Source organism: Letharia lupina, assembly GCF_014066315.1.
Source record: "Letharia lupina isolate WasteWater1 chromosome Unknown contig_22, whole genome shotgun sequence".
NCBI classification, from domain to species: domain Eukaryota; kingdom Fungi; phylum Ascomycota; class Lecanoromycetes; order Lecanorales; family Parmeliaceae; genus Letharia; species Letharia lupina.
Window position 1 is genome coordinate 777,304 of NW_023502991.1, and position 24,393 is coordinate 801,696.

Here is a 24,393-nt window from a genome sequence, read left to right on the forward strand (position 1 = left end):
ATATATTAATCGCGAATATTATTTTTAATATTTATATTATAGTTAACTCAATAGTAATCTTTATAAACTTAAAATCTTTATACTTAGTACGTTATAAGTTATTTAATTTTTAAAAATATTTCTTTATAGTCTTTAAGATAGTAAAATCTTTTATAATCTATTATATCTTATTTAAATCTCTTCTTAGTTTTTTAAAAAGATAGTTTTTTAGTAAAAAGATTTTTTTAATAAAAAGGTTTTTTTAATATTAAGAATAATATCTAGTTAAATAAAGTCTAAATAGATATTAATAAAAAGTCGAGTCTCTAATTATAAAGTATTTATATCTCGCTATATATTATTATACTAATCTAAATTTTTATAAATATTAATTAACTCGTCTATAATCTTAATAATAAATTAATATAAATTAATAGAATTTCGAAGTTTTCTATATATAATATACTATATAATCTTATTGTCGAGTTATATAATTATATAAATTATTTTAAAGTTTTAAATAGAATAATAATCGCTATTAGCTTTAAATTTCTATTTTATTTTAAAGAACTAGTTATTTTAAATAAAATTATTATCATTAATAAATATAGATAAATTAAGAATTTTAATTAATCTTTTTTTAAATATCTAGATATATATTCTTCTTCGATTAAAAGTAGTTATAAATTATAGATCGAGATTATTAACTTTTCGCTATAAAAAAGTTATATTCTTTTAAAAATCTCGAGCTAGTTTATTTTTTTTCTTAATTAATTAATTTATTTAAAACGAGTTTAGGCCTATAAATTAAATTTATAATCTATTTTTTTTTAATTAGAACTATCGAGTAAATATAATAAGCGAACTTTAATAGATAATATTTAAAATCTTTACTCTTAAATAATTATAGGTTTAAATTTTAAATTTCTTAAATTATTAAAGTATATAAGTTACGTACTATAATTGAAAAAAAATTAAAAGATTTTAATAGAAGATAAAAAAGCTATTTTAAATTTAAATAATATACTTATTTTTTCGATAATTCGATTAAGGCTATCGTGCGAACTTTAATAAGTAATATTTAAACTCTTTATCGTTTAATAATTATAAGATTAAATTTTTAAATTTTTAAATCATTAAGACGTATAATTTATACTCTATAATTTAAAAAAAAATTGAAATTTTAATAGAAAATAATAAAGTTATTAAAGAATTAAAAGTAGAATAAGAGATTTTAATAGTTATAAACGCTAATTTATTTATTTATAATATCTAATTAAAAAGCGTAGCGAACTTAAATTTATAATTAGTTATATATATAAATTTAAAATTTTTTAACTTAATTCTATCTTATTCTTTTATATATATTAATAAATTATTTATAATTTAATTCTTTTCTATTATAAGAATATAATTAATATATATAAAAGAATAAAATAAAGCTAAGCTTAAAGATTATAAATTTATATATATAATTAATTAAAAATTTAAGATTATTACGTCTTCAAATTAGACTATCTAAATTAGCTCGCTAGCCCTCTTAAGCTTTCTTATTAAAGAAAGAAATATATATTATTAATATATAGAATAACTTTTTTATTTTCTATTAAAATTTTAATTTTTTTTTAAATTATAGAATAAAATATAAGCTTTTAGATAAAAAAAGAGTATTTAAATTTAATCTTATAATTATTAAAGCGTAAGAAATTCAAATATCGCTTATTAGAGTTCGCTCGATAGCCGAATAGCTCTAATTAAAAAATAGATATACATTATTTAATTTTAGAATAACCTTTTTATTTTCTATTAAAATTTTAAGATTTTTTTTTAAATTATAGAACGAAATATAGACTTTTAAATAAAAATATAATTCTTAAATATAGTCTTATTATTATTAAAGCGTAAGGAATTTAAATATCGTTTATCTATTTACTCGATAGCTCTAATTAAAAAAGTAACTATAAATTTAATTTATAGACCTTTACTCGTATTAAATAATAATCTTTTAAAGATTATTTTATTTCTAATAAATTTTATTTAATATAAATATAAATTTATTAAGTTAATTAATTAATATATATAATAGAATAAGATAGATCTAAGTTAAAAAATCTTAAATTTATATATATAATTAATTATAAATTCGAGTTCGCTACGCTTTTTAATTAGATATCGCGGATAAATAAATTAATATTCGTAATTATAAAAATATCTTTCTCTTATTTAATTATTTAATTATTTTACTATCTTCTATTAAAATTTAATTTTTTTTTTTCAAATTATAGATCGCAAATTACGCTTTTCGAATATAAAAAAATTATAAAATTTGATCTTATTATTCTTTAAAGGCAAGGAATTCAAATATTACTTATTAAAGATCGCTTATTAAAGATCGCTTATTAAAGATCGCTTATTAAATTTACTCGATAGTTATAATTAAAAAAATAGATTATAAATTTAATTTATAGGCTTACTCGTAACTTAATATTATAATTAAAAACTATTAATAATATTTTAAAATATATTTATCGAGTCTATTTTATTAGAAATACAATTTAATAGAATTAATATTTATTAAGACTTAATTAAATTTAGTAAAGTTTTAATTTAATTTATTTTTTTCGATATTAGACTTTATTATAAAAAAGAGAAAAAAAGTTTAAAAGAGAATAAAGAGAAGTTTAAATATTTTAAAAGAATAGATATTAGAGATATTAGACTAATTAAAGAATAATAATATTAAAAGTATTTAATATTAAGAAAAAAAGATTTTTACTATAAAGTTTAAGATAAGGTTATTTCTTTACGAGAGTTTAATATATTTATTTCTTAATTATTTAAGATATTAAGAAGACTATAAGTACTTTAAATAATAATCTTTTAAGTATATTTACTTCGCTTAGAGAGTCTCTTATCTCGTTAAAAAGTTTATATAAGAAAGTTTAATAATTAATCGCGAAGAATAATATCTTTAAATAATTATAGCTCGACTATTTCTTATCTAATTAAAACTTCGTTTAAATCTTAGATATTATAATAAATAAAGTTATAATAATATTATTAATATATATTTTAAATATAGAAATATAAGATAATATTAGCTATATCTTTCGATTCGCTAATTATATAAATAATCTAATATCTTCTTTATTTCTTAACTACTATTTATTAAAATCGTTTCGCTATTCTATTTAAACTCTTTAAAATCGATTTATCTATTTAATAAACTTATCTAGAAATATAATAACTTAATTTAATTTCTTATTAAAGTCTCTATTAACGCGTTTCTTTAAATTTATTCGCTAATATAAATAAAATAAGTAAGTTAATTTTAGTTATAGTATTAGAATTAATATAAACTAATATAAATATAAATATATTAATTAAGATAATTAAATTATATAGATAGAAGAAAGATATTAAATAGTAGATAAATATTTCTATTAAGATACGCTAGATTTAAATAGATAAGAGAGCTAAGTAATATATTAAGAATATAAAATATACTCGTAATAATATATTTAAAGATCTTTTAAAGTTATAATACGTTATCTATAAACTTTACTACCGCCGTTAATAATCTTAATAGATATCGACTATTTAATACTCTATAAAGAAACTTATATCAAAATTATATAATATTAATTTAAAGTTTTTAGCGCTTACGACTCTATTTAGCTCGAAAGTAATTAATTAACTAAATCTTATTATTTTATAAATTCTCTTACGATTATAAAAATAAGTATTAAATAGCTATTTAATACTAGACTACGTTTTTAATAACTATCTATTTAATTCTTTATAGATCTTCGTTAAATCGAGAGTCTTTAATACTTTAATAAAGTTCTATTAACGATATACTAGCGAAATCTTTAAGACGCGATATTATTATCGTCGTCGCCGTCGAAGAATAGTATTAATTTAATCTAATATAGTATATTAAAAGTTCTTATTTTTAATTAGTTTTTAGTAAGTAACTAAGTTATAATATATACGTAATTTTTTTAAAAGATAATAGTAAGAAAGTTAAAGAAGAGCTTAAAGATTCTTATTTACATATAAGTAAGATATAGTTTATATCTTTAAAATCTTAATTCTCTTTAATTAAGATTTAAAGAAATTATAAATATTTAAAAAAATAAGATAATTTATAGATATATATCTTCGATCTATTAATTATAGAGACTATAGCTATTAAGAGAGAGAAGTATTATTATAAACGTATTCTTAATATATTACTTAACTCTATAGTCTAATATCTTAACGAAGATATCTTCTATTATATTATATCTTCTTTCTATATATATAATTTAATAGTCTTATTATTCTATCTATCTTACTTATATAAGTTATATTTCTATATTAATTTTAATATTAATATAATAAATAAAATCGTATATATATAATACGCTAATTTGAAAGTTTATAAGTATATTTTAAAAATATATGATTATCGAAGAGACTCTTAGTTATCTATATAGCTAATTAAGTACTCTCTTTAACTTCTATTATTTTACTCGATAATTAAGCTTAGCGCGTAGTTTTAAATAATATTATTATTTTATAAATATTAAGTTAATCTACTATATAAACTATAACGAAAAGACTATATATTATTTTAAATAAGATTTAAGAATAAGAATAATAAATAGTAATAATAGAAGTAATAAAAGTAATAGAAGTATTAAATTAAATAGATATTAAGATAATTAGAGAGATAAAGAAGATATCTAAGAAATACGTTACTACGCGTACTAGTTTAATAAGTAATACGCTATCTATTTCTAGTTTTTAAACTTAGTAACTAGCGGCGATTAATATAAAGTTCTATTAATATATAAGACTATTTTGCATATAAAATATAATTATAGTAATGGAAAAAACCATCGAGACCATATCAAACTGCGACCTTATGAGTCAATTAATTCGGTATGAAAAGTGGCCTGGCAAGTTACCGAACGAAACCGTACAGATATAGTACGGTAAGACGAAAATATGTGGGCAATATTTCGGAAATATGTCGTTGCAGAAGTAGCCCTAGTAAGCCTATTGGCGTCGGGCCCCCACCCTTCTCGCTTTAAAATAAGCAGCTCTACCGGTACTCTACTTTCACAGATGCCTATTGCGTCGGCTGGTAAGCGTTCCCGAAATACAAGATGTAGATCCTTGCAAAACAGGGTCGTTCTGCTGCTGACCTGCTGTGTCGCTGCGGCAGAAGTGTGTTTCTTGAAGTGTTGGTTGGAACCCTCGTCATGAAACTGTTCCGGAACTCGAAAAGAGCGACCCTCACTAGAGCGGCAGAGCCCGAAAGCGTAGAACCTTACGTACCCAAAGGCTTCGCTTAGGCAATCGCCCTAGGTATTTCAAAAAAACTTGTCAACCAGGCACTCGCTAAAAAGCATGCAATCCGCCTTGTTTGTCGTTGCTTAGGGCGAGGCTGCTGGAGCCTCGCCATTCGACGTTGTAAGATAAGCGGGCGCTGTCGTAAATGGCATGTATCATCACGTCCTAGTTGATGTGGCTAAGTAGATCCCCTTCGCTAAAGACTCTTCAAATGCAGGTTCCGCTGTTGGGATTGGCCAGTTTTCCACTTCAGCCCTATTTCACGGAACGTAGCCTCGTGATTGGTTACGCTGTTCTTTCCGACCCTCCTCACCCTCATGTCATCGACCGAAGTACCAACGCAGCTGGCGCCTCCCTCGGAGCCGTGCTGGAATTGGTTGTCCATAGGATGCTGTCATGGGAAGGCCTAGCGTTTCTGCAGTAGGCTGACTATTCTAAGAGCATTCATGTCTGCCTCGCTTTGCTTCATCACATGGGCTATATACCGTCAAGACAGCTGACTCTCATACCAATACCCAGGCTGCAACCTGTTGGCTCAAAAGATCTGCATTGTCCCGAAGCACCTGGAGATTAACGGGTCGTTTGTTCTCCGTGTCCAGATCCGCAGTCTGTCCTCAATGACTTCGACAGCATTGAAACAAGCGGATGGCAGTAAGAGCGTGCAGTGGTCCACTCCTATACAATTCGTCCACACCCGAAAACTGAGACCCTACGCTGTTCAACCCTGTCCCCCTGTTCCCGAAGATGTTGATCCAAATCAACGTTACCCCGATCGTGGCGAGCCCTCGGCGGAACCCTCCATATATACCCTCGATACAGATGATCCTTGGGCAAAAAAATCCATACTGAGTCTAGACGGAGGGGGTGTCAGGAATTTTTCCTCGCTGTTGATACTGCGAGAGCTCATGAGAGCAATAGGGAAACATGAGCGCCGGATGAACCCAGTTGCAAAATCGAGCGCATACTCTCCCCTCGTGAATTGCTTGCCGAACGAAGGAGGCACCCCACAGGCGGACGGTTCTAGATCACTCTTTGGGTACCTTCCGTGTCACTACTTTGATTATGTGTCAGGGACGAGTACCGGCGGACTGATTGCGATACTGCTGGGAAGACTGCGGATGAGTGTGGACGAGGCGATCGAAGAATATAAAAAGCTTTCCGCCAAAGTATTCGAGAAACCGTCTTCGCCGTGGAAAAGATTCTTGACGAACTATGACAGTACCGCGAGGAGGGACAATCTAAAGGATCAATTCGACTCATTGCCTCCTACGAGGCTGCCGAGCCCTCAGGAGCAAGCCAATCAATTCAAGTCAGACCGCGCCAGGTGCAGAACCATAGTGTGTTCGATGAAAAGCAACGAAGACAAGAGTTTCCAGACCCCTTTTCTTTTCCGCTCATATGATCGTAAGACTTCGTATACCTCGCGTGCGCCATTCGAGAGAAATCCAGGTGACCCAAACACTTTTGCCATCTGGCAGGTCGCCCGAGCAACTTCAGCCGCTCCATCCTACTTCAAGTCTATACATATGTTTGAGGCACGGTATTACGATGCCGCGACAAGCTTGAATAATCCGAGTTGGGAGGTTGTGAGGGAAGTCAGCTTGCTCGCAGAAGAGTCTCACGATGCCATCGATCTCCTGTTGAGTATTGGCGGTGGCAACGCCAAAGGCAACAACCCCAGGCTTAGGTTTGGTACGGATTCGTTGCTACAAGAGCTGACCGACATATCTGACGTAGTACATGATAAGGTGATGTTCGAAAGTAAGACTCAGGGATTTGATTACTTTCGATTTGATGTGAAGGAAGGACTCCAAGCTGTCCGCATGGATGAGTGGAGGCCGAAACCGGGCGGCGAAATCACGCTCCAAAAGATCGAAATGGCAACCAAGAGTTACCTGAAACAGGAGGGCGTCGAAGCTTTGATCCAACGGTGTGCAGCGTATTTGGTCGATCAACGGGCGCAAAGAGCACAGACAATGCGATGGGAGCGCTTTGCAACAGGAACTCGGTACAGATGCCCACTGGCTGATGACTGCCCGATGCCAAAGGCTAAGTTCGACACCCGCAATGATCTGATGGACCATCTGCGAACAAAGCACAACCAGGCTCCTCCAGACGCTGACCATTACCAACATATCCAGAAGCTGCTTGATCGAGGGAGGACTAATAGCGAATAGGGAGCCCAATGTCTGACGCAGATGCTCGTCTAATGCTTCATATGAGGCAGGGTCTGGGGAGAGGCATTCCGAAATTGGGCTGACCTCCCGCAGCTCTTGCATTTCAGGAGACTTTCACTCATGAGAGGACGGTCCGTCGAGGCTCAACATTCAGCTCTTGGGAGCAGCAGTCGTAGGAACAGCAACGTTTATTCCCAGAGGAGCTATCGATCACAGCGACAGGCTCCATCTCAGAGCGTTTAGTCCAGGAGGATACACACCACGAGAGGCTATTCATTTCCACTGAATTGGCTTGAACTTGCGGCTTCGCCCAGGGGAGCCTTCTTCCTTAGATACAATCGATCCCAGTGAGGTAGGCCATTAAAAAATTTAGCCTCGAGCGTTGCAACTCTAGCAATACGAAACCCGGGCAAGGTGCCAGAAATAATGACAGTGAAGCGGTACGTTTTCCTAAACATCGACAAGTTAGCATTGGTGAGCAACCTTTTTCGATGACTGGCCTTCTTCCCGACGCAATCAAGAACCTAGACAGCAGAAATTTTCCCGGGCCGTTGCCCAAAACCGACGTGCAAATAACGATTTTCCAGTGTCTTAGACTGCAACTTTTCTAGCTTGCCTGATGGGCACTAAAACCTAGCCTCAAGAGGTCGGAGGAGGTTCATGACATTGGATGCAGGCTGGTAGAACGGTTTCACCAACTCGGCTGAGTCTGCTCGCCCTCCCACGATGGGGAGCTGCCCCAAGCATCGTTATGAATCACCCCATCTGCCATTAGCAGCTACACCATTTGTCCTCTATGGCAGCCTGCGAGCTTGGAAAGCTCTAGACCAGGAAGTCGATGATCAGTGTTCCATCAAAGGGGAACTCGCGATCTCTAGAGCTTTGACCTTTGGATCAAAATCATGGGCTTAGTTTGCTTGCTGTCTGTAGTGGCTGCGCGGCATTATTGAGGACATATATCCAGGCAAAGCTTCCCATCCAACGACGCATCTTTGTTCCCAACTTCAGTTGTCTGAGATCTACTTTCGCAATCAGATCTGCCTTGTCTCCGATCTCGACTCTTTGTCGGAATCTAGGCAGAGGGTATCTTTTGGGATCTTGGTCTAGGGCGATGTTAGGACTGATCTACAGCAAGAGCCTCTGGGAACGTAAAACGTACGCACCTTTCAGAGAAGCAAAGACCGTCTCGAATGCTATTGTCTGAGATACATCATAGACTATTATCCGTGTCTGTGGGAGTGGAGTGTACTCTTTGGGCTCCGAGACCGGAGCCTCAACTCCAGTGGCTCGTCTTTGGTTGGGTGCTCGTGACTGCTGGTCTTGTGGAAAGGCTAGTGGTTTGGACAAGTCAAGCTTTGTAGCTTGCGGCTTTGGAAGAGACGGAGTAGGTTCTACGTTATCGGAGATTTGGCGTCCAATGTCTATAGAAGTTTCGTGGTTGACATCTGCTGGCGAAATATGCGCTGATGCTTGAGCGAGTTCAGGGCTGATCTCCTTAGGGACTAAGCCCTCTTTTTGAACCACACGCAATCTAGGCGATGGAGAGCTTGCAGCTTTAGCTCTGTCCTCTTGAGTATCCACACGCAATTGCAACATCGGTGATTCCGGCTCTGATCTCGTCTTGATGTGGCCATGTCTGCCGTATTTCTGCAGGTCGATGCTCGGGGATGATCCTTGCCGTGGTTTCCGTAGAGATCTTTGAGAGATGAGTTGAGGCGAGAGCGTCGTGCTATCAATGTCCCCAGATACCGATAACTCTTTGCTCAAGGGATATCTTTCTTCTATTGCGTGTAAGGACCGGCGCCTGTTGAAGCCGGTCTGGGCGTCTCTTTGTTGCCTAGCGGATGGCTTCCATATGTCTCCTGGTCGTCTTGGATCGCAGTCTCTACATCTCGTTGCGCTAATGTGTTGGAATCGTTGCCACAGTCCGTTGGATACTGGGCGGTTCGAAGGAGTCTCGTCTAGCATTTGTCGAATATCGGCCAACGCCGCTGTCATGTGATTCTCTGGACTAGGGTCAAAAGTCTGGACTTTGTTCATCTCTCCTAGTAGCCAGTGCTCTTGCACGGGCTTAAATCCACGCGAGATCCTCAGATAATCTATCCAAGAATGGACGCTACCTAGGTTGTAGTGGTATGCTTCCTCCTTGACAGAGTCGTTGACTATGGTAGCATAGTAGTCCGAGAGATTGTTGAGATTTTTGTCGTGCAGCAGGGTTGCCATTTCGAGGAAGACACATCCCAGTGAGAAGACATCGGAAGGATCATCCCTGAGGGTGTCTTTATCCTTCATGATTTCTGGAGAAGCGTACTTTCTTGTAAACTTCCGTTCATTGTTCGTAGCGTGCGGAGTGTGTTTGGGGAAACGTCGGGATATGCCGAAATCAGTCAGAATGACAGATCCTGATTCGTCAATAAGGATGTTCTCCGGTTTGATGTCCTTATGTCGAACACCCGAGCCATGTAGATAACCCAATGCTTGCGAAAGACAAACGAAGTAGCCGCGTAGCAATTCGATTTTTTTCGCGACAGGTATGTTTAGAGGCCAAGGTTCGCTGTGGACCTCTTGAGGATCATTTTCTTTGTGTTCGCTCGAAGAACTGACGTTCGTATCCAGGAGACGCCTAGAATTTACGGTCTCGCTATCAACAGTACTGCTACCGTCTAAATGGGAGGCCACCCAATCTTTCTCAAAGCCTCTGGACATTCGTTTCATAAATTGGTGAAGATCGCAGCATGCAGCCGGAAAGATTAATATGCTCAATCTCGCCTGATAAGTGAATGTGCCCAGTAGAGCGGTGACATGCGGGTGACGAAGATCTTTCATGTTCTTGACCTCGGTGGCAGTCATTTCCCTGGCCTTCTGAGAGTCTCTTTCTCGTATTGTCTTCACCACGAAAGGCTTCTTAAAGCTGATGTCAGGACCTGCCTCATACATATCGATTGACGCATTCGTTTTGTCCGAAATGATTTTTCCCCATTTAAGTGGTATCTTATCCCCACTGATGTCACAATGGTTTCCTGAGCACTCCCCCATATTTGCCGACCACTTGAAATCGACTTCATACTCAAGGAAATCCCGCATGACCGAGACAGTGCGGTCAAATGGCTGGAAACTGGATGCGTCAACCTTTTCTCCCTCCCAACTGGGACTCGACCCATAGCTCATCGTCTACACGGGACCATGAGGGAGGAAGAAGATCCGGTCGTAGGTGCGCACGGTGATATGTACATGTAGGTTGTTGACTATCAAGTATGTATAGTGATCATCTTGCAGGGCATGGACACTATGTAGACACCATTAGCTACAGTTTATCTCACAGTCAGGGTTCTCACCGTCGACGCTTGAGCTCATTTGTGTAGGTGCCGTATCCAGAGCCCACTGTACAGAGCTCTTTCCCTTGATCGGAGGACTTAGAAGACGATTTATCGTGCAGAGAAGACAAGACGAGGAGCACCAAGAACAACCAAAAAGCATGCCATGCAAGATTGAGTACGGAAAGGGTGCACTCGAATGCAGCCTTGTAGAAAGATGCAGGTTGTGACAACCTAGGCGGGGCTTGCCGACCCCACTCCAGGCTTCGCCCTTCCCAGCTCATCTTTGATAGCTTTGACTCTCCGCCACAATCAAGTAGTCATCTGGAGAAGACTGTTGACTTTGAATTGATGCAAAGCGGACTGGAGCATAGAACTCAACGATCCCAAGATTGCAGGAGAGCTTTGAACGCCTGTAAGGTTCGTGGGTGGGAAATCTCGACGCCGGAAGGACCAATGCGTCCCCATGGACAGCCTAGCCATAGTAGCTACCTTGGAAGCTTATTGGGAGTCTAGGGTACCCTTGAAGCCATCGATATCGTGCATAGTCGACTCGGACCTTGGAAGGCTTCTAGATTTTCCAGAACGGTTGCTTCCATGTCTTACAACTCGAAGTGACTCGCTGATCTCGTCGGACAGAATTTATTTTTCTTTTGGTTAAAGCATGATTTAACAACCCCCACTGCAACTGCACTCGACAGCTCAAATGACATGTCAGAAATGTCGCGCATCTTTGAACCCTGGGTAACTTCATTGGGTGCCTGATGGCTACATGCAGTCCCTTATCCACTCATGGAAGATACCCAGAGCCTAGGTAAGCCGCAGGACTTCACATGCACTTCGACAGACTCCCCGTTAATCAGCTCGGCTGTTGCTCGATTGAATAGATCTCTTCATGAAGTCTTCGGCAGTGATTAGCCCTTCCACCATGGATGTTCTGTTGTGCTCACCCAGAGCGCGGCGCCGCCCAAGGCCTTCGACGCCGACTGCCCCTCATCTAGCCCGACGCGTACCCGCTTGCCCGGAAAATTGGAAGAGTGCGATTGACAGACTCCTCACTGTTTCCGAGTCAGCCAGGGCTGCTTAACGAATGATCTATACCTAGACTAGGGCTCGAAGACATTGCAAGTCCCATGTTATCTCAACTGCGTGACCTGCGGGTTTTGCCCTGCTCAAGAAATCCGGACTCCTGACATGCAAGCATGCAGGCGTCTTTGCACAAGGAGACAACCACGTCCAGCAGCCAAAGTACACCTCCTTTACTTTGGCTTAGCCATGCAGATATCATGGGCAAACACAGCAGACAGATATGGCAGTGAATGTTTCAAAGGAGGAGACATACACACGACCATTTGGCGGATAAGCCGTGCTTCCAGTGCTCTTGGATAGGCACGTGATGCCTCAATGGGTCATGTCTCAAACTAATCCATCCAGCTACCATTTCAGCGTGATGTCGGTCGGACTGTTAATCTGCTGAAGCAAGTAGTCTCGATTTGAAAGAGGGAGCAATGTCCATCCTTTTAAGCAACGGCTCACTAAGGTACGGGCCCCTAGCTTACACATTTGCACGTTAGCAAGAGTCTAACAGTCGGGAAGCAAAGATTTCTATGGTAGCGTCGAAGTCAAAGGTCTCCAACGAGTCGGCAAATTAGGCGCTGCAAGTTTGAGAAAGGTGCGCCAAGGAAGCGGTGTAGCATCTACAGAACTGAGACATCAAGTGAACTCCTTGCAGACCCTTAGGTGCATATAGCTGACAAGGGAGCAGAGCGATGAGTTCGTTGACGCATCTCATATGGTTCGGTTCTGGTCGTCCTCCGCTCTATACTTCGTCCACTCCATCCGTATAGGAACAGATGTGCGATTCCCTGGGTCGAATCCACCTTCAGTCCCCACTCGATTCCCTGTCCCGTCCGTGGAGCCGGCTCGTTCCTTCTACATCCGTACTCGAGAAAGCTTTTGTCCGGAAGAAATAGGTCTATCCGTATTTTGCAGTCCTAAGTCAAAGTTAACGCTGCCGGTGTGTAGTATACAAATGTGTTGTTGCCAAAACGCATATACCCTTCATGATTGTTGACGGAGCCTGCAGCTGGACCGGGGTGTGTCGGATGAGTTGGATTGAGCTGTGCTCAGTACTCTGTTCTTTGTTAGTGGTTGACGTCCATACATCATCCTGTCTGGAATCGCAATTTATGCATATCTGCGAGGCTACGTGTTTGGCTATGTGTAAAATCAGAGCTCTCCGACTTTATGCTTGTCGAATGGGCCAACTGCAAGCATTCGGAAGCAAGTCGAAGACTAGCTTATCCTCGTGCGCACGGGAAGATGACAAGCAGGATGCTCTGGGAGCTCATTCGTGTTGTTTACTTGGTTCAGACACCCTGAGAGTAGAGTCCAATAGGGGTATCAGAGTCAGATGTCCAGCTCAACACTCCCAAATACGAGAAGAGGTGCAAAGCAATTATGGCTCATTCTTCGAAGACTGGAGTCCGACATGGGTCACGGGCCCCAAATTCCGAGCCCAAGATACCATCAGAGGAAAAGGGGTACTCAGCAGTCATGGCTCACTGTCCTAAGACTGGACTTTAATATGAGCATCAGGCCTAGCGTTCGAGCCTAACATGCTGATAACCGAGCATAGATGTAAAGTAATAATAAATCCAAGAGTGCCCTCCAACCTAGGCCAAAGCCCCAAAATCGCACCCGGGACATACTCAAGAAACCCCCAATAACAAGGCAGTCACGGCTGGTTGCTTCAAAAATGGTAGCGAAAACAGTAACCTCAACACGAGATGGAGTATCATAAGAGATGCACATTCCTGAGGGGGCTTCCGAAATCAGCATACCGCATATCACTCATGGAGCCATTCTTAGCAAGAATGCAACGCGCTGTGAAGTGTCGCATGTCGCGACAGCGCTTCCAGACAAGTTGGCGATGCCCTTTCACTCATCGATAGCCGCCTTGCTCTGATACCAATCTCTGATGCTTGAAAGAAAGATCTTTGAGCATCTGGCGATAATGGCTTCCACTGTGGTGACTGCATAAACCTTTATTCTCCCTCCAAACAATCTCGTCTGCCAACTCGATGAATTTGCGCATGGGTAGAACCATGCTCTTCACGCCTTGTCGACTCGTCTTCGCTAGCCTCATGTTCCACATCTACCAAGTCACCCATGACGCAACGCCCCCTGGGGCCCACAGGGAAGCGAAAATGACCTGGGAACCGGCGATCCTATCGTTCCCCAACAAAAGTGTTTATAAGGTCGAGGTATCCGTACAGCGGATGTGGGATCCTCCCGAGGTGCACCATCCGGTAATACTGTCAGCAAAGGACATAAGCAACGGAAGCATAGAACCCGAGGAGATCATCCCGGAACATAATACGCTCTCTCACTGCGTTCCGAACAAGGCTCAAGACCATTCAGCAATGGATTTGCAACAGGTGCGGCGCGAATCAGAGGACCCTGAGGGTTCACAAGGACGCAAGATTGAGCATGCGCAAACAGTAATAAGCAGCAGGACAACTGTACCTTTTGAATTACATGTCGGCTTTGACGTTGTTTAGACACCATTATCCACAAATCACCGAACAGCGAGCTTTGTTGAGCGTCGTGGTTTCGTTGCCGCATCAAGAGCTCGCTCCACAGAGCCCTTTCCTACACTTTGAGGATTGAGAAGCTAAAGATTCTCAGACTCAAGAGCAAGACCTCGAAGAAATTTCTAAAGGAAAGAGAATTCCAAAAATGATCTGCCTTCGACATTTTTCGTTAGTTTTATATTTTAGGAGGATTATATGTGTCTACTATGACTCATGTCGTCTCAAATTGATGCTTCAACGGCCCATCTCAATGCAATAACACCTCGTTACATATGCACGCAGTATGCCACAACTCGCTCGCTAGCATCCAAACTAAATCCAGTAACATTCATTCAATCATCCGCACGCATGATCATCCTCAGCTCATTCCACACTCCTTCTTGCCCGTTGCTGGAGATCCCAGGCGACCTCTTCCATCTCAATCACTCCTCCCTTCCTCCCTCTCCCTATCTCTACCTTTCTTCCTGAAGACGCCCCCGAAATCCAATCTCAGTCTCGAGATGTTGCCATCTCTACTACCAGGACTTTTGGGAGGCCCAACAGGATCGATAGCCTGCTGACTCGTGGAAGATGTATTGAGACTATAGATACTCCTGCCTAGAGGCGCCGCGTTGTGACTACTCTTTGTCGAACCGTGAGCACTCCCTGGACCTCTTGGCCCAACAATTTTCGAAATGTCCGCCCTGTCGGAGGAGCGGCGGAGACTGTAGGCGCTCCGTGGCCCAGGATGTCTTTTATCATAAGCTGGTGTGATGAGTGGGATGGACTTGGGGGTACCGCTTGTGCTCGTGCGTTTAGAGGTTGGGGTCAGGCTGTAGATGCTCGAGCCAATGTCAGTCGAAGATATGCCTAATTCCGCCTCTTCGTCAATGTCGTCGATCTCCGAGGGCTTTGGGGGAAGGTTCGAATCAGAGACAACGCCAGGATCCCAGACGCTTGAGGACGAACCGGGAGGTGTGTCCATCTCCGAGCCTAATTCGTCAAGGGGTTCATCCTCTGGGGATCTGGGAGAATGGGGCGAACTGGAGACAAATGCTAGCCTAGAAGCTCCTTGAGAGCTGCGTGGAACGGCATTCCGGTGAAAGTAGCTGTCTGCGAGGCTTGACGTGCTGCTGTTCACCGTATGGCTACTACCAGGTACAGTTGGTGTGTCGGGTGAGCTTTGCTCGTTCGTTTCTCTAGACCTCGCCTTCCGCTCCATCTGCTCCACCAACTCTTCCCACTTCGGCTCGAGAGTGCCACTTGGTCGCTCGGCTTGTTCAGCGCGGGTAAGACATTGTCTAGACTTCTCACGAGACTCTTCGCAGAGGTCATCGAATCTTCTCAGCTCTTCGCTCATTGGGGTATTAGGGTCTATCTCGCGCCGCGCGTCTAACCAAACGTCTATCAGCGCTGCAAATTCTCTGGCCTGATCAATCAAGTAGGGAAGGCTTGGGAATCCCTCTTTACTAGTGTCAGGCAAGCGCTTGAGTATTGTGATAGGCGTAGCGTAGGAAGGCGGAATAGCAGATGTTCGTGCCTCTGGACTGATGGAGCAAATCTCGTCCACAAAGTCCTTGAACTCTGGACGATGAGCGTGCAGAAACTCGTTCATTTGCTCCATCCAAGGCTCTTTGCTACCAAAGGTAGTCATGTTGGCAAGAGTCTGCAATGCCTTGGTTATCAGTGTGAGGGTACGTTGAGCACGAGGGCGGGCGTGATCTAATGCAATGTTAGTGACAGTCAATATGAAGTGGATCAGTCCTCTCGTGAAGGACCAGGTAGGGAAACCGACCTTTGAGTAAGCCGAACAGCTTGGGATTGAGCACTGCCGGACAGAAGAAGCGAAGAAAGAGAAAGCCTGACACGCTACTGTAGCTGACAGTTCGGGAGAAGTCTCCGTAACGATCCTCAGCGCAGGCACGGATGTGCCGCATGATATGGCGTATCTCAGGAGGGCAACGGTTTGCCGAACCCGCTATGGACTTCCAAACGTTCTCAGTTAGAGCGATCAAGTTCCGCCAGTTGCGCGACAAGTCTTCTGGGTTCTTCACGCGATTCGGGTCTACCTCGCATTCGGGGTCGCTTTCGTCAATGTCTCTCATTTTCTCGCACAAAGTCTCTTCCAGATACTCTTTGCCAAGCCGGCGCATATGTAGATCGAGGGCTTTGGTGAGAAGAGAGTTGCCTCTAAAAAGCAGGTTGGCTTCCACCGTTGCGTTCTTCCCCAGATCTCGAACTAACACTTCACGCTCGACGCCTGATTCGTAGGAATCGTGCGACGCAATGCGTCGTCCGAAGCGAAACTTGGACATCGGGGTCTCTTTGTGAATACTGTCAATCTCGTCCTCGACGAGCGATTTGAGCCAATTACTGGCTTCCAAGGGGACCTGAAAGATATTCAGGAGAATTTCCGATATCCGTCGTAGCTCAGTGTGGGCCATTTGAGCGATCTGAATTGTCAAACCGTTTGAAAAGTGGCACAACAAATCCAACATGGGCCCGTAGTCTTGGCTCATAAGTACTACCAACTCTTCTATTCGAACCTTCATGAGTATATCACCAACAGCTTGCTCTTGTTCATTGACGATAGGCCACCATTTCTCCGTATCAGTTGCCCTTTCAAGGTCATCAAGTCTGAGGTCCAGTCTCCCGTATGTCATATCCAAGGGTGAAACCTCGATATCGCCATCAATGGAATGCGGGTTGATGTCGCCACGCTCGAGGTCGATGGGAGCGTGGGCCAGAGTCCAGTCCTTCTGGCCTGGATTGCGAGTTTTGACTTCTATGGACGCATTTGAAAGGACAGGAGGCAGATCGACAAACTCGAAATCCTCCCTCCAGAACGGGTTACCTGTTTCGGGCCTCACGGCTGTCCGGCCCCTCAACTCCGTATCCAGTTGGACTTCGGCGTAGTAGTTGCCAGAGACCATTCCCATTTTGCTTGACGGCCGCTGTCCCGGTTGTGAAATCGGGCCATGCGAGAAATTGTCCCGACTAGAATGCAACTTGGCTTCTATAATCCGTAATGATAGCAGTCTCTCGACACGAAACATGTCAGCATTTGTGGTTTTAGATGTTACCATCGCAGTGTCTAGTGAGTCGGAGGGGGTCTCCAAGGGTATTGTCTCAGGACCGTAAAGTTCTGGAACAGTGAAGGCTCTGAGTAATACAAGCCAAACCTCAAAGAGAACACGAGACTCCATCGACAGATAAACTGTCTGCATAGTGGGTAAAGTGGTGGTTGTTGATGCATACTGAGGGTAAATGGCGAGCGCGAACTCATCGTCCAGTACTGATGGATCTAGTCGTTGGATAGCGCACCTTGAGAGCGCAGAGAGCGGAATAAAAGCCATCAGAGTCGAGTCTGATTCCGAGATCACCTTGAAGTGCCCGTTCTCTTGTAGTGTACACGAGACCTTCCGCCAATTGCTTGACATTGCCTTTAGTTGCTTGTAGGTCGATGCTCTTCTGTGCAAAGGCGGCGGCGAAGAGATGCCTGCCCGATCTTCCTTGTCCCACATCAGCATTTTACCCACTTTGATGATGGACGCATCTTTGGTCGAGAAGTTGCCAGAACGCCTTTTGCTGTCCCCAAGCTTACGTTCAGCGATGTGTGCTTCTTGTGGCTTCGTCATTTTGCCTCGGACACCCTTGGGTCGAATGGGCTGCCAACATAGTAGTGCAGCTAGCCATGAGTCAAAAGTCTCAGGCACATGCGGACGTAAGTGGATACCAATACTAGTGCTCCGGGTAGCTACATCGAGAAAAGTGGACCGTGAATCAGCGTCATACAGAGTCCGAACTTGACATCCTCGGAGGTCAGGGATCAAGGTTTTGTTCTCAGACACCTTGCCTTTGGCCTGGTATATTAAGCTACCTGTTGCGACGTTGATAGCACAGTATCCAGAGGCCCATGTGCTCGTGGCTGAAGTTCGGAATGAGAGAATACCATGCATCCTCCCGCATGTGGTCTTCATGAGCTGCAGTATCTTTTTGGCATCCGTAGAAGAAGAGGACAACGGTGTACCCGGCTTGGCAGCGATTGGGTTCCTAATGGGTGATAGCGGCCGCAGCACCGGTTTAAGGGCCCGATGCCGTATCCGTGGCTCTTCCAACGGTGGAGAAGGGATGGTTGAAGGGAAGCCGATAGACGAATCCTTGACACCTTCATGGAGACCTGGTGACTGTAGCGAGCCGACGCGTTGTCGGCCTTTTGATACCATAGACGTAGGAGATATGTCCCTGTAACGCTCCTCTAGAGTCCGGGTTCTCGGTCTTGAGGTAGTAGATTCCTTGCTGCCATTTCTAGAATGGCTCGGTACCTGAGGACGTGCTTTGGGAGTAGGTGCGTGGGAAGCAGGATATGGGCTCCGAGGAATTTGTGGTGAATCGCTTCTCGAAGTTGAGAAGGCCAACGTTGGAAGAGGAGTCCCAGAATGATGTATTTGACCTGGGTCTGGAGTAGTAGCTCGCGCGACCGTTTCCCTAAACTCATCGGAATAGATCTGTCCTTGTCTGTCTCTGGAGGAGGCTTTTTTGCTTGTGCGCCGTTGTATTGAGGGTGGTCCGGTCTGCTCTTGCCCGAATATGCCCGAATTGCGCTTGCTGCCACCGCGCCTTCTATTCTCGGCCCTCTCCTCCATTGTATGTCCTGCCTTCTCAGTCGCTATGGCCTCCTAATTTTGCACTCTATTACTGTCTATGTCATTACTGGGGTCTCCAGAGCAGGCTTTCATATGCTTCACGGGGCTGAAAGATTGTTTTATCGCGCGTAAGGGCACCCGTGCGATGAGGCGGAATTGTGCGGCCGAAAGGCAGCGAACATGAGGGACTGCCGCGATGACATCGGACGTAAGGTCTTTGGTCGCCTGAGGCAGTAGCCTAGGGTCCGGAGACGGGTGGGATGCCTGCGGTGTTGTCGATTTGAGGACAAACAAGGCTCGCGGATGAGATTGAGATATCTTTATATAGAGCTTTGGTGGGAATCATGCAATCATATTCCCCGAAAGCGCCGCACCAAGCTTCAAGAAGAATCACATCGGTCAAAGCGGTGCTGGAAATGGGTAGTTTTGGCGAGACGCACAAATGTCTCAGGCGCAATGAATGTAAAAGATGTAGGTGTAGTGGAGGGCCGCCGAGATAGGACCGAGTAGCCTCAGGAAAAGGGTCCCACTCTAAACTCTTCAAACTTTACTAAAGGTACACCAGTAGGGTAGGTACAGAGGTAATTTAACGGCTGAAGCCAGTAGCCTCCCGCTGAAGGGCCTTAAAAATTAAATCTACCTACTCAGCTCTACCTAATAAGTAGGCTTTACTGCCTTGGTCGTGAAACAGCTGGTCAACGTCTCATCATCGAGTCGGATATTGAATTATCGACATAAGGGCAGCTGGTCCTTACATGTAGTCATCATAATTCAAGATTGAAGTAAATACTCGCTGCTGGAAAAGGGTAGTCGAGGTACAGCAAATGTAAACATAGATCGTTATTGGGACCCATAGCCTCCCCGCCAAATCTACAGGCCGACCCTTAAGCTTCGCTCCCAGGGCATGATCCCACACAATTCAATAATGTCGCCGTTTCTTTCATACATCCTTGAAAGGATGTTCGCCAACCCCTGCATCTCCACCCACAGCAATCATTGGTGCGCCCCTTGCACCACTTAAGTCACCACTTCCAGTCTTCCTCAACGCTTGCCTCATGGTCTCAATCGTCAGTTCTCCTCCTGTTGGCGGACTGTGGCCGGAGTACGTGCTGCCGAGTCCATGCCCCCCTCGACTGGGAGAAGTCTCCAGACCACGAGAAGAGTCGGACCCACTTGCTACTGGCGAGCCGCCTAGACCTTGAGATGACAGTGGAGAGCGCACAGGGGACGGTGAGCGGTTGCGAGCAGCAGCGAGAGGACTAGAAATGGTGGGCGCAACACCACCAGAGTGATCCACATGTTCGGCGTGCACAACATCAGCAAATGATATGAAGCTGAGCCGACGGACGTCGTTCGAATCCAATGCGCCGTAATTTGACGCGGCATCGTCTTGGTCTGGATGGGCGACGAGGTCCTCCTGCCAAGAAGCTCCCGTGGCTTCGCTTGTTCCAGCTCCTGTTACCGTGACTGCAGCAGGCTGATGGGCTGAGTGCATTATTATTTCTACGTTGTCTGGATTCAGGTGATCGTCTGTGATTGCCACTGAAGAGGCATCTAAGACAGGAGGGATGTGATTCTCGGTGGTAATGTGCGCTGGTATGGCTGGTGAAACGGAGGAGGCGAGACCATCTTCTTGGACAGAGCGCTCAAATATTTGTGAGGAAGCTGGCGATGGTATCCCAGGTGACGACGAATTGAGATTGCGCGATGGAGACGCTGGCGCGCCGTATGGATGTGAGATCGTCTGCGTGATTGGCGCACCGACTCCCGCGATTGGTGACACCGAACGCATAGACTTCGGAGGAGCTGTTGTAGCTGTTGTGGCTGTCGGAGGGGGGATGCTGGTTGAAGCAATCTCCCTGGTCCTCTTAGTCTTATCGTCTTCCTTCTTCCTGCCTAAGCCCCAGAACCTCCGCTTCCCGGTCTTCCCATCCAGATCAGGGGCGGCACCGGCCTCAGGTGCGTTATTCAAGCCTTCACCCAAAAGCGGTACCGACGATGTCCGCGACCCAGTATCATCACCTGCGTCCCTGCTTAGACTGATCCGTCTATCGGCCATTGTGCCGAGTGGTCGCGAGGGCCTATTGCAATTGCATGGATGGACGAGGTCTGATTTCCGGAGAAAAGACCTGATCGAGATTTAGTATAGAGCCACTATGAATGGCCGGGGAAAAACTCTGAACGCATATCTCAAGGAGCGAGAAAATGCCCGGAGATGGCAATGGCATACCTTTCAGCTTTGAGTTTCTTGTGCGGCCTGAAGGCTTCCTCTCCACATGCACTTTCTTAGCGAAACGTGTGCGATCTGGAAAACCGTCGATCAATTTGTCTGATAACTTTGCAAGAACCAAAAAGGTAAGAAAGCCTGCTTCGAGTCAAGAGAAAGTGCTCCTGAGATGCTTCCAATAAGCTAAGAACGACTAGACTTGTTGTTTCACAAGGTTGGCCACGTCCTTGCCAAACGGTGACGCTGTTGGCAGGGATCTTCAATCTCGCTACCGGCAAGATCCATACCGGCCGACATTTAGCCGACAAGGAGAAAAGATCAATTGCTAGTGACATTCTGCTCGACGACGAGTCATAACGCAGCAGCGACATGCCTATTTCCCTCTCACTGCGACCACCTTCCAATCTCTCCTTCCTCCTCCCTTCATTCTCAAGCTTGGTACCATACGTCTCCCGAAGAAACGAATCCTCCGCGCGCCGAACAACCAAACGCCTCAGAACGAAACCTGACCCATCCTTCACCTCCTCAATCCCTCCGTCCCAAGTCAACGACCACATCGTCTTCAATCCACCGTCCTCCGCTCCATCTCCCTACCATACTCCTCCAGTCTTCCTCCCAGCCAATGACCCGCGCCGGACCCTCCTCGCTCAATCCCATCAGCATGCCAACCCCTACGACCAACCTGATAAGCGATTACCACCAATCGTCCACAAGCATAAACCGTACGAGAAGAAGTACCACCTCCGGGAGAAGGAGATTGAGGAGATAAGAAGGTTGAGAAGTGAAGATCCGTATAAGTGGACACGGGCGAAGTTGGCGGAGAAATTTGAGTGCAGTCAGTTCTTCGTGGGTATGGTTGCGGAGGCGCCTTCAGAGAAGAAGGCGGCGGAGCAAAGGATGATAGAGGAGATTCAGGAAAAGTGGGGTAGGAGAAGGAGGTATGCGAGGGAGGATAGGGGCAAGAGGAGGGAGTTGTGGGGCAAGGATTTGTAGGGGTGTGCCAGGAGTTGGATGCGTTCTATCTAAATCATCGGTGGAAGCCTTGGGGTATTGCACATCTTACAATGTAAAAGAGATAATCGAGCCGCTGGGTGTGGAGAAGCTGCGCGGCAAGAGAGAGGACCAAAATCGAACGCTACAATGTCTAGGCGCTGTCCTAATGGTCGCGACCGGGCACATATGTATATCAGAGGTGCATAGCAAGGTGTATCTTTGCATTATTGAAACGAGCGCTTCTGTGTACATATCCATTCTGATCTATGGCATCACCTGTATCAACAACATTTCAAATGATCGTCTGCATTGCTTTGTCGTTTGCGCTCTGGTGGATATTTGGCAGGCAAAATCAAGGTTCCCTCTACTCAAAGAACTTTTTGTACGCCGCCTTTTCTTTCTTAGCATGCTCAGCAGCTTTCTTCTTCGCAGCGCCCAACTCCTTACTGATGGCCACGTCGCCTGGTGCCAGCTTTTGGGCTGTCTCGAGGCTCTTCACCGCCTCCTCGTCGTCCTTGAGCCCCAGGAGAGCGAGAGCTTTGCGGTAGGATGCCTTGGCGCGATCCTGGTTGGAGACTTCTCCAATCTCCAGAGCGTTGTCCGCGCTGTTCTGGGCATCTTCAAAAGACTTCAGCTTGATTTGAAGAAGGGCTGAGTTCGAGTGCAGGGTAAACCGGATGTGCGTTAATTCCTTGGAGAGCTCCTGGGGGTCCTCAGGCAAAGCTTCTGGATACTCGTTCAGATAGCGTAGGCCTTTCTGGTACTTTGCAAGAGCAAGAGTCAGATCATTGGCTTTGAAGGCCTTGTTGCCGAACTCCTTTAGTTCGGTGGCAATCTTGAGAATCTCGGGGCCTTTGTACTCCTCGCCTTGGTCTTGGGGAAAGTCTTCGAACGTGTCGCCTGTGCTATCAGGTTCCTTCTTGCCAACGTTCATAGCCTCATCGCCAGATAACTGACCGCAATCTGCGTCGTCCAGTCAGCGCCTATTTAGCGATAGGATGAGTAGAAACGCACCAACGATTGTGACATCTTTCGTGGGCTTGTCCGCCTGTGTAGCCAGGTTCTCTATTTCCCGTATGAGACCTTTATTGTCTAGGACCTCTCCAAACACCACCTTGCGAACCGTCAACAAAGAATATTCAAGTGTTAGTAGCCTTGTCTGATATGACTTACATGCTTGCCATCAAGGTGGGGCGTTGGTACAGTCGTAACGAAGAATTGAGAGCCGTTTGTCCCTACTAATGATGAGAAAACGCCCTGTGTCGGAATTGCTGTTACGATTACCCGGTCCAGCATTTGCCATTGAGAGCAGGAACGGTTTTGAATGCTTCAGCTCGAAGTTTTCGTCTTCAAACTTCTCGCCGTAGATCGACTCTCCGCCAGTGCCATTGCCAGCCGTAAAGTCTCCTCCCTGAATCATAAAGCCTTTGATGACACGGTGGAAGCCAGAACCTACAATACGTCTTAGACAAAATAAAGATAGCAGGCCTGTCAAGTAATCGAATAGTATCGACGAACCTTTGTAGCTTAATGACTTCCCAGACTTTCCTTCGCCCTTTTCTCCGGTGCAAAGACATCGAAAATTCTCCGTGGTTTTGGGGACAACTACAAAAGGTCAGGCTAAAAGATCCTGGATATAAACCGGCCAACACTAACCATCATCATACTACTCGTTCATCAGCGAAGAAAGAAAGTCAGACCCCAGAACTCTTGCAAGATGGAGGATGCTCATGAAATCATATACGTCTCTGATTTAGGGTCTTGGGACTTACCAATTCGAAGACAACGCGCCCATTCTTCTCGTGAGATATTTCTATGTCAAAGAAGACCCGGCTACGACCTGTTTGGCTGTATTCAGCACCGGTATTGTAGGTCACGCGAGCCCGACACATACTTGACTTCTCCGATGCCATCTTGGCGGCTTGTAGGTTTGTGTTAAGAAAAAGAGGGGCCCGCAACGCGTCTCAAACAATATTCAAATGACTGTCAATGAATGTGTGTATCAATTTTGGTGGTGAAGCAATGCATCAAATCGCGGAGTGAAATCCGCTGTTTGTTGGAAGCTGAGGCAGTCGGGCCGCAACTGACGTGGGGCTCTTCCATGAGGTTCTAAAAATTCAATCCTTTCAGCCGTGAGAA

At 43.7% G+C, this 24,393-nt stretch overlaps 6 protein-coding genes across 6 annotated transcripts; 2 read left to right on the forward strand and 4 right to left on the reverse strand.

Annotated features, from left to right (window-relative positions):
* Positions 1-5,939: 5,939 nt before the first annotated feature.
* HO133_005877 (uncharacterized protein) lies at positions 5,940-7,499 on the forward strand (the record flags this gene model as incomplete). Its single annotated transcript, XM_037296782.1, has 1 exon — positions 5,940-7,499. One exon carries the CDS (start codon positions 5,940-5,942, stop codon positions 7,497-7,499), a length of 1,560 nt encoding a protein of 519 aa, XP_037147963.1.
* Positions 7,500-8,399: 900 nt separating this feature from the next.
* On the reverse strand, positions 8,400-10,667 carry HO133_005878 (uncharacterized protein; the record flags this gene model as incomplete). The annotated part of the gene is made up of 2 exons (XM_037296783.1): positions 8,400-8,602; positions 8,663-10,667. 2 exons carry the CDS (start codon positions 10,665-10,667, stop codon positions 8,400-8,402), a joined length of 2,208 nt encoding a protein of 735 aa, XP_037147964.1.
* A 4,160-nt stretch (positions 10,668-14,827) lies between these two features.
* On the reverse strand, positions 14,828-19,034 carry HO133_005879 (uncharacterized protein; the record flags this gene model as incomplete). The annotated part of the gene is made up of 2 exons (XM_037296784.1): positions 14,828-16,110; positions 16,184-19,034. 2 exons carry the CDS (start codon positions 19,032-19,034, stop codon positions 14,828-14,830), a joined length of 4,134 nt encoding a protein of 1,377 aa, XP_037147965.1.
* A 940-nt stretch (positions 19,035-19,974) lies between these two features.
* HO133_005880 (uncharacterized protein) lies at positions 19,975-21,093 on the reverse strand (the record flags this gene model as incomplete). Its single annotated transcript, XM_037296785.1, has 1 exon — positions 19,975-21,093. The coding sequence occupies one exon, from the start codon at positions 21,091-21,093 to the stop codon at positions 19,975-19,977; it is 1,119 nt and encodes a 372-aa protein (XP_037147966.1).
* A 537-nt stretch (positions 21,094-21,630) lies between these two features.
* HO133_005881 (uncharacterized protein) lies at positions 21,631-22,254 on the forward strand (the record flags this gene model as incomplete). The annotated part of the gene is made up of 1 exon (XM_037296786.1): positions 21,631-22,254. One exon carries the CDS (start codon positions 21,631-21,633, stop codon positions 22,252-22,254), a length of 624 nt encoding a protein of 207 aa, XP_037147967.1.
* A 364-nt stretch (positions 22,255-22,618) lies between these two features.
* Positions 22,619-24,167, reverse strand: HO133_005882 (uncharacterized protein; the record flags this gene model as incomplete). The annotated part of the gene is made up of 7 exons (XM_037296787.1): positions 22,619-23,217; positions 23,269-23,368; positions 23,428-23,489; positions 23,539-23,706; positions 23,773-23,859; positions 23,911-23,920; positions 24,027-24,167. 7 exons carry the CDS (start codon positions 24,165-24,167, stop codon positions 22,619-22,621), a joined length of 1,167 nt encoding a protein of 388 aa, XP_037147968.1.
* Between the last annotated feature and the right edge of the window lie 226 nt (positions 24,168-24,393).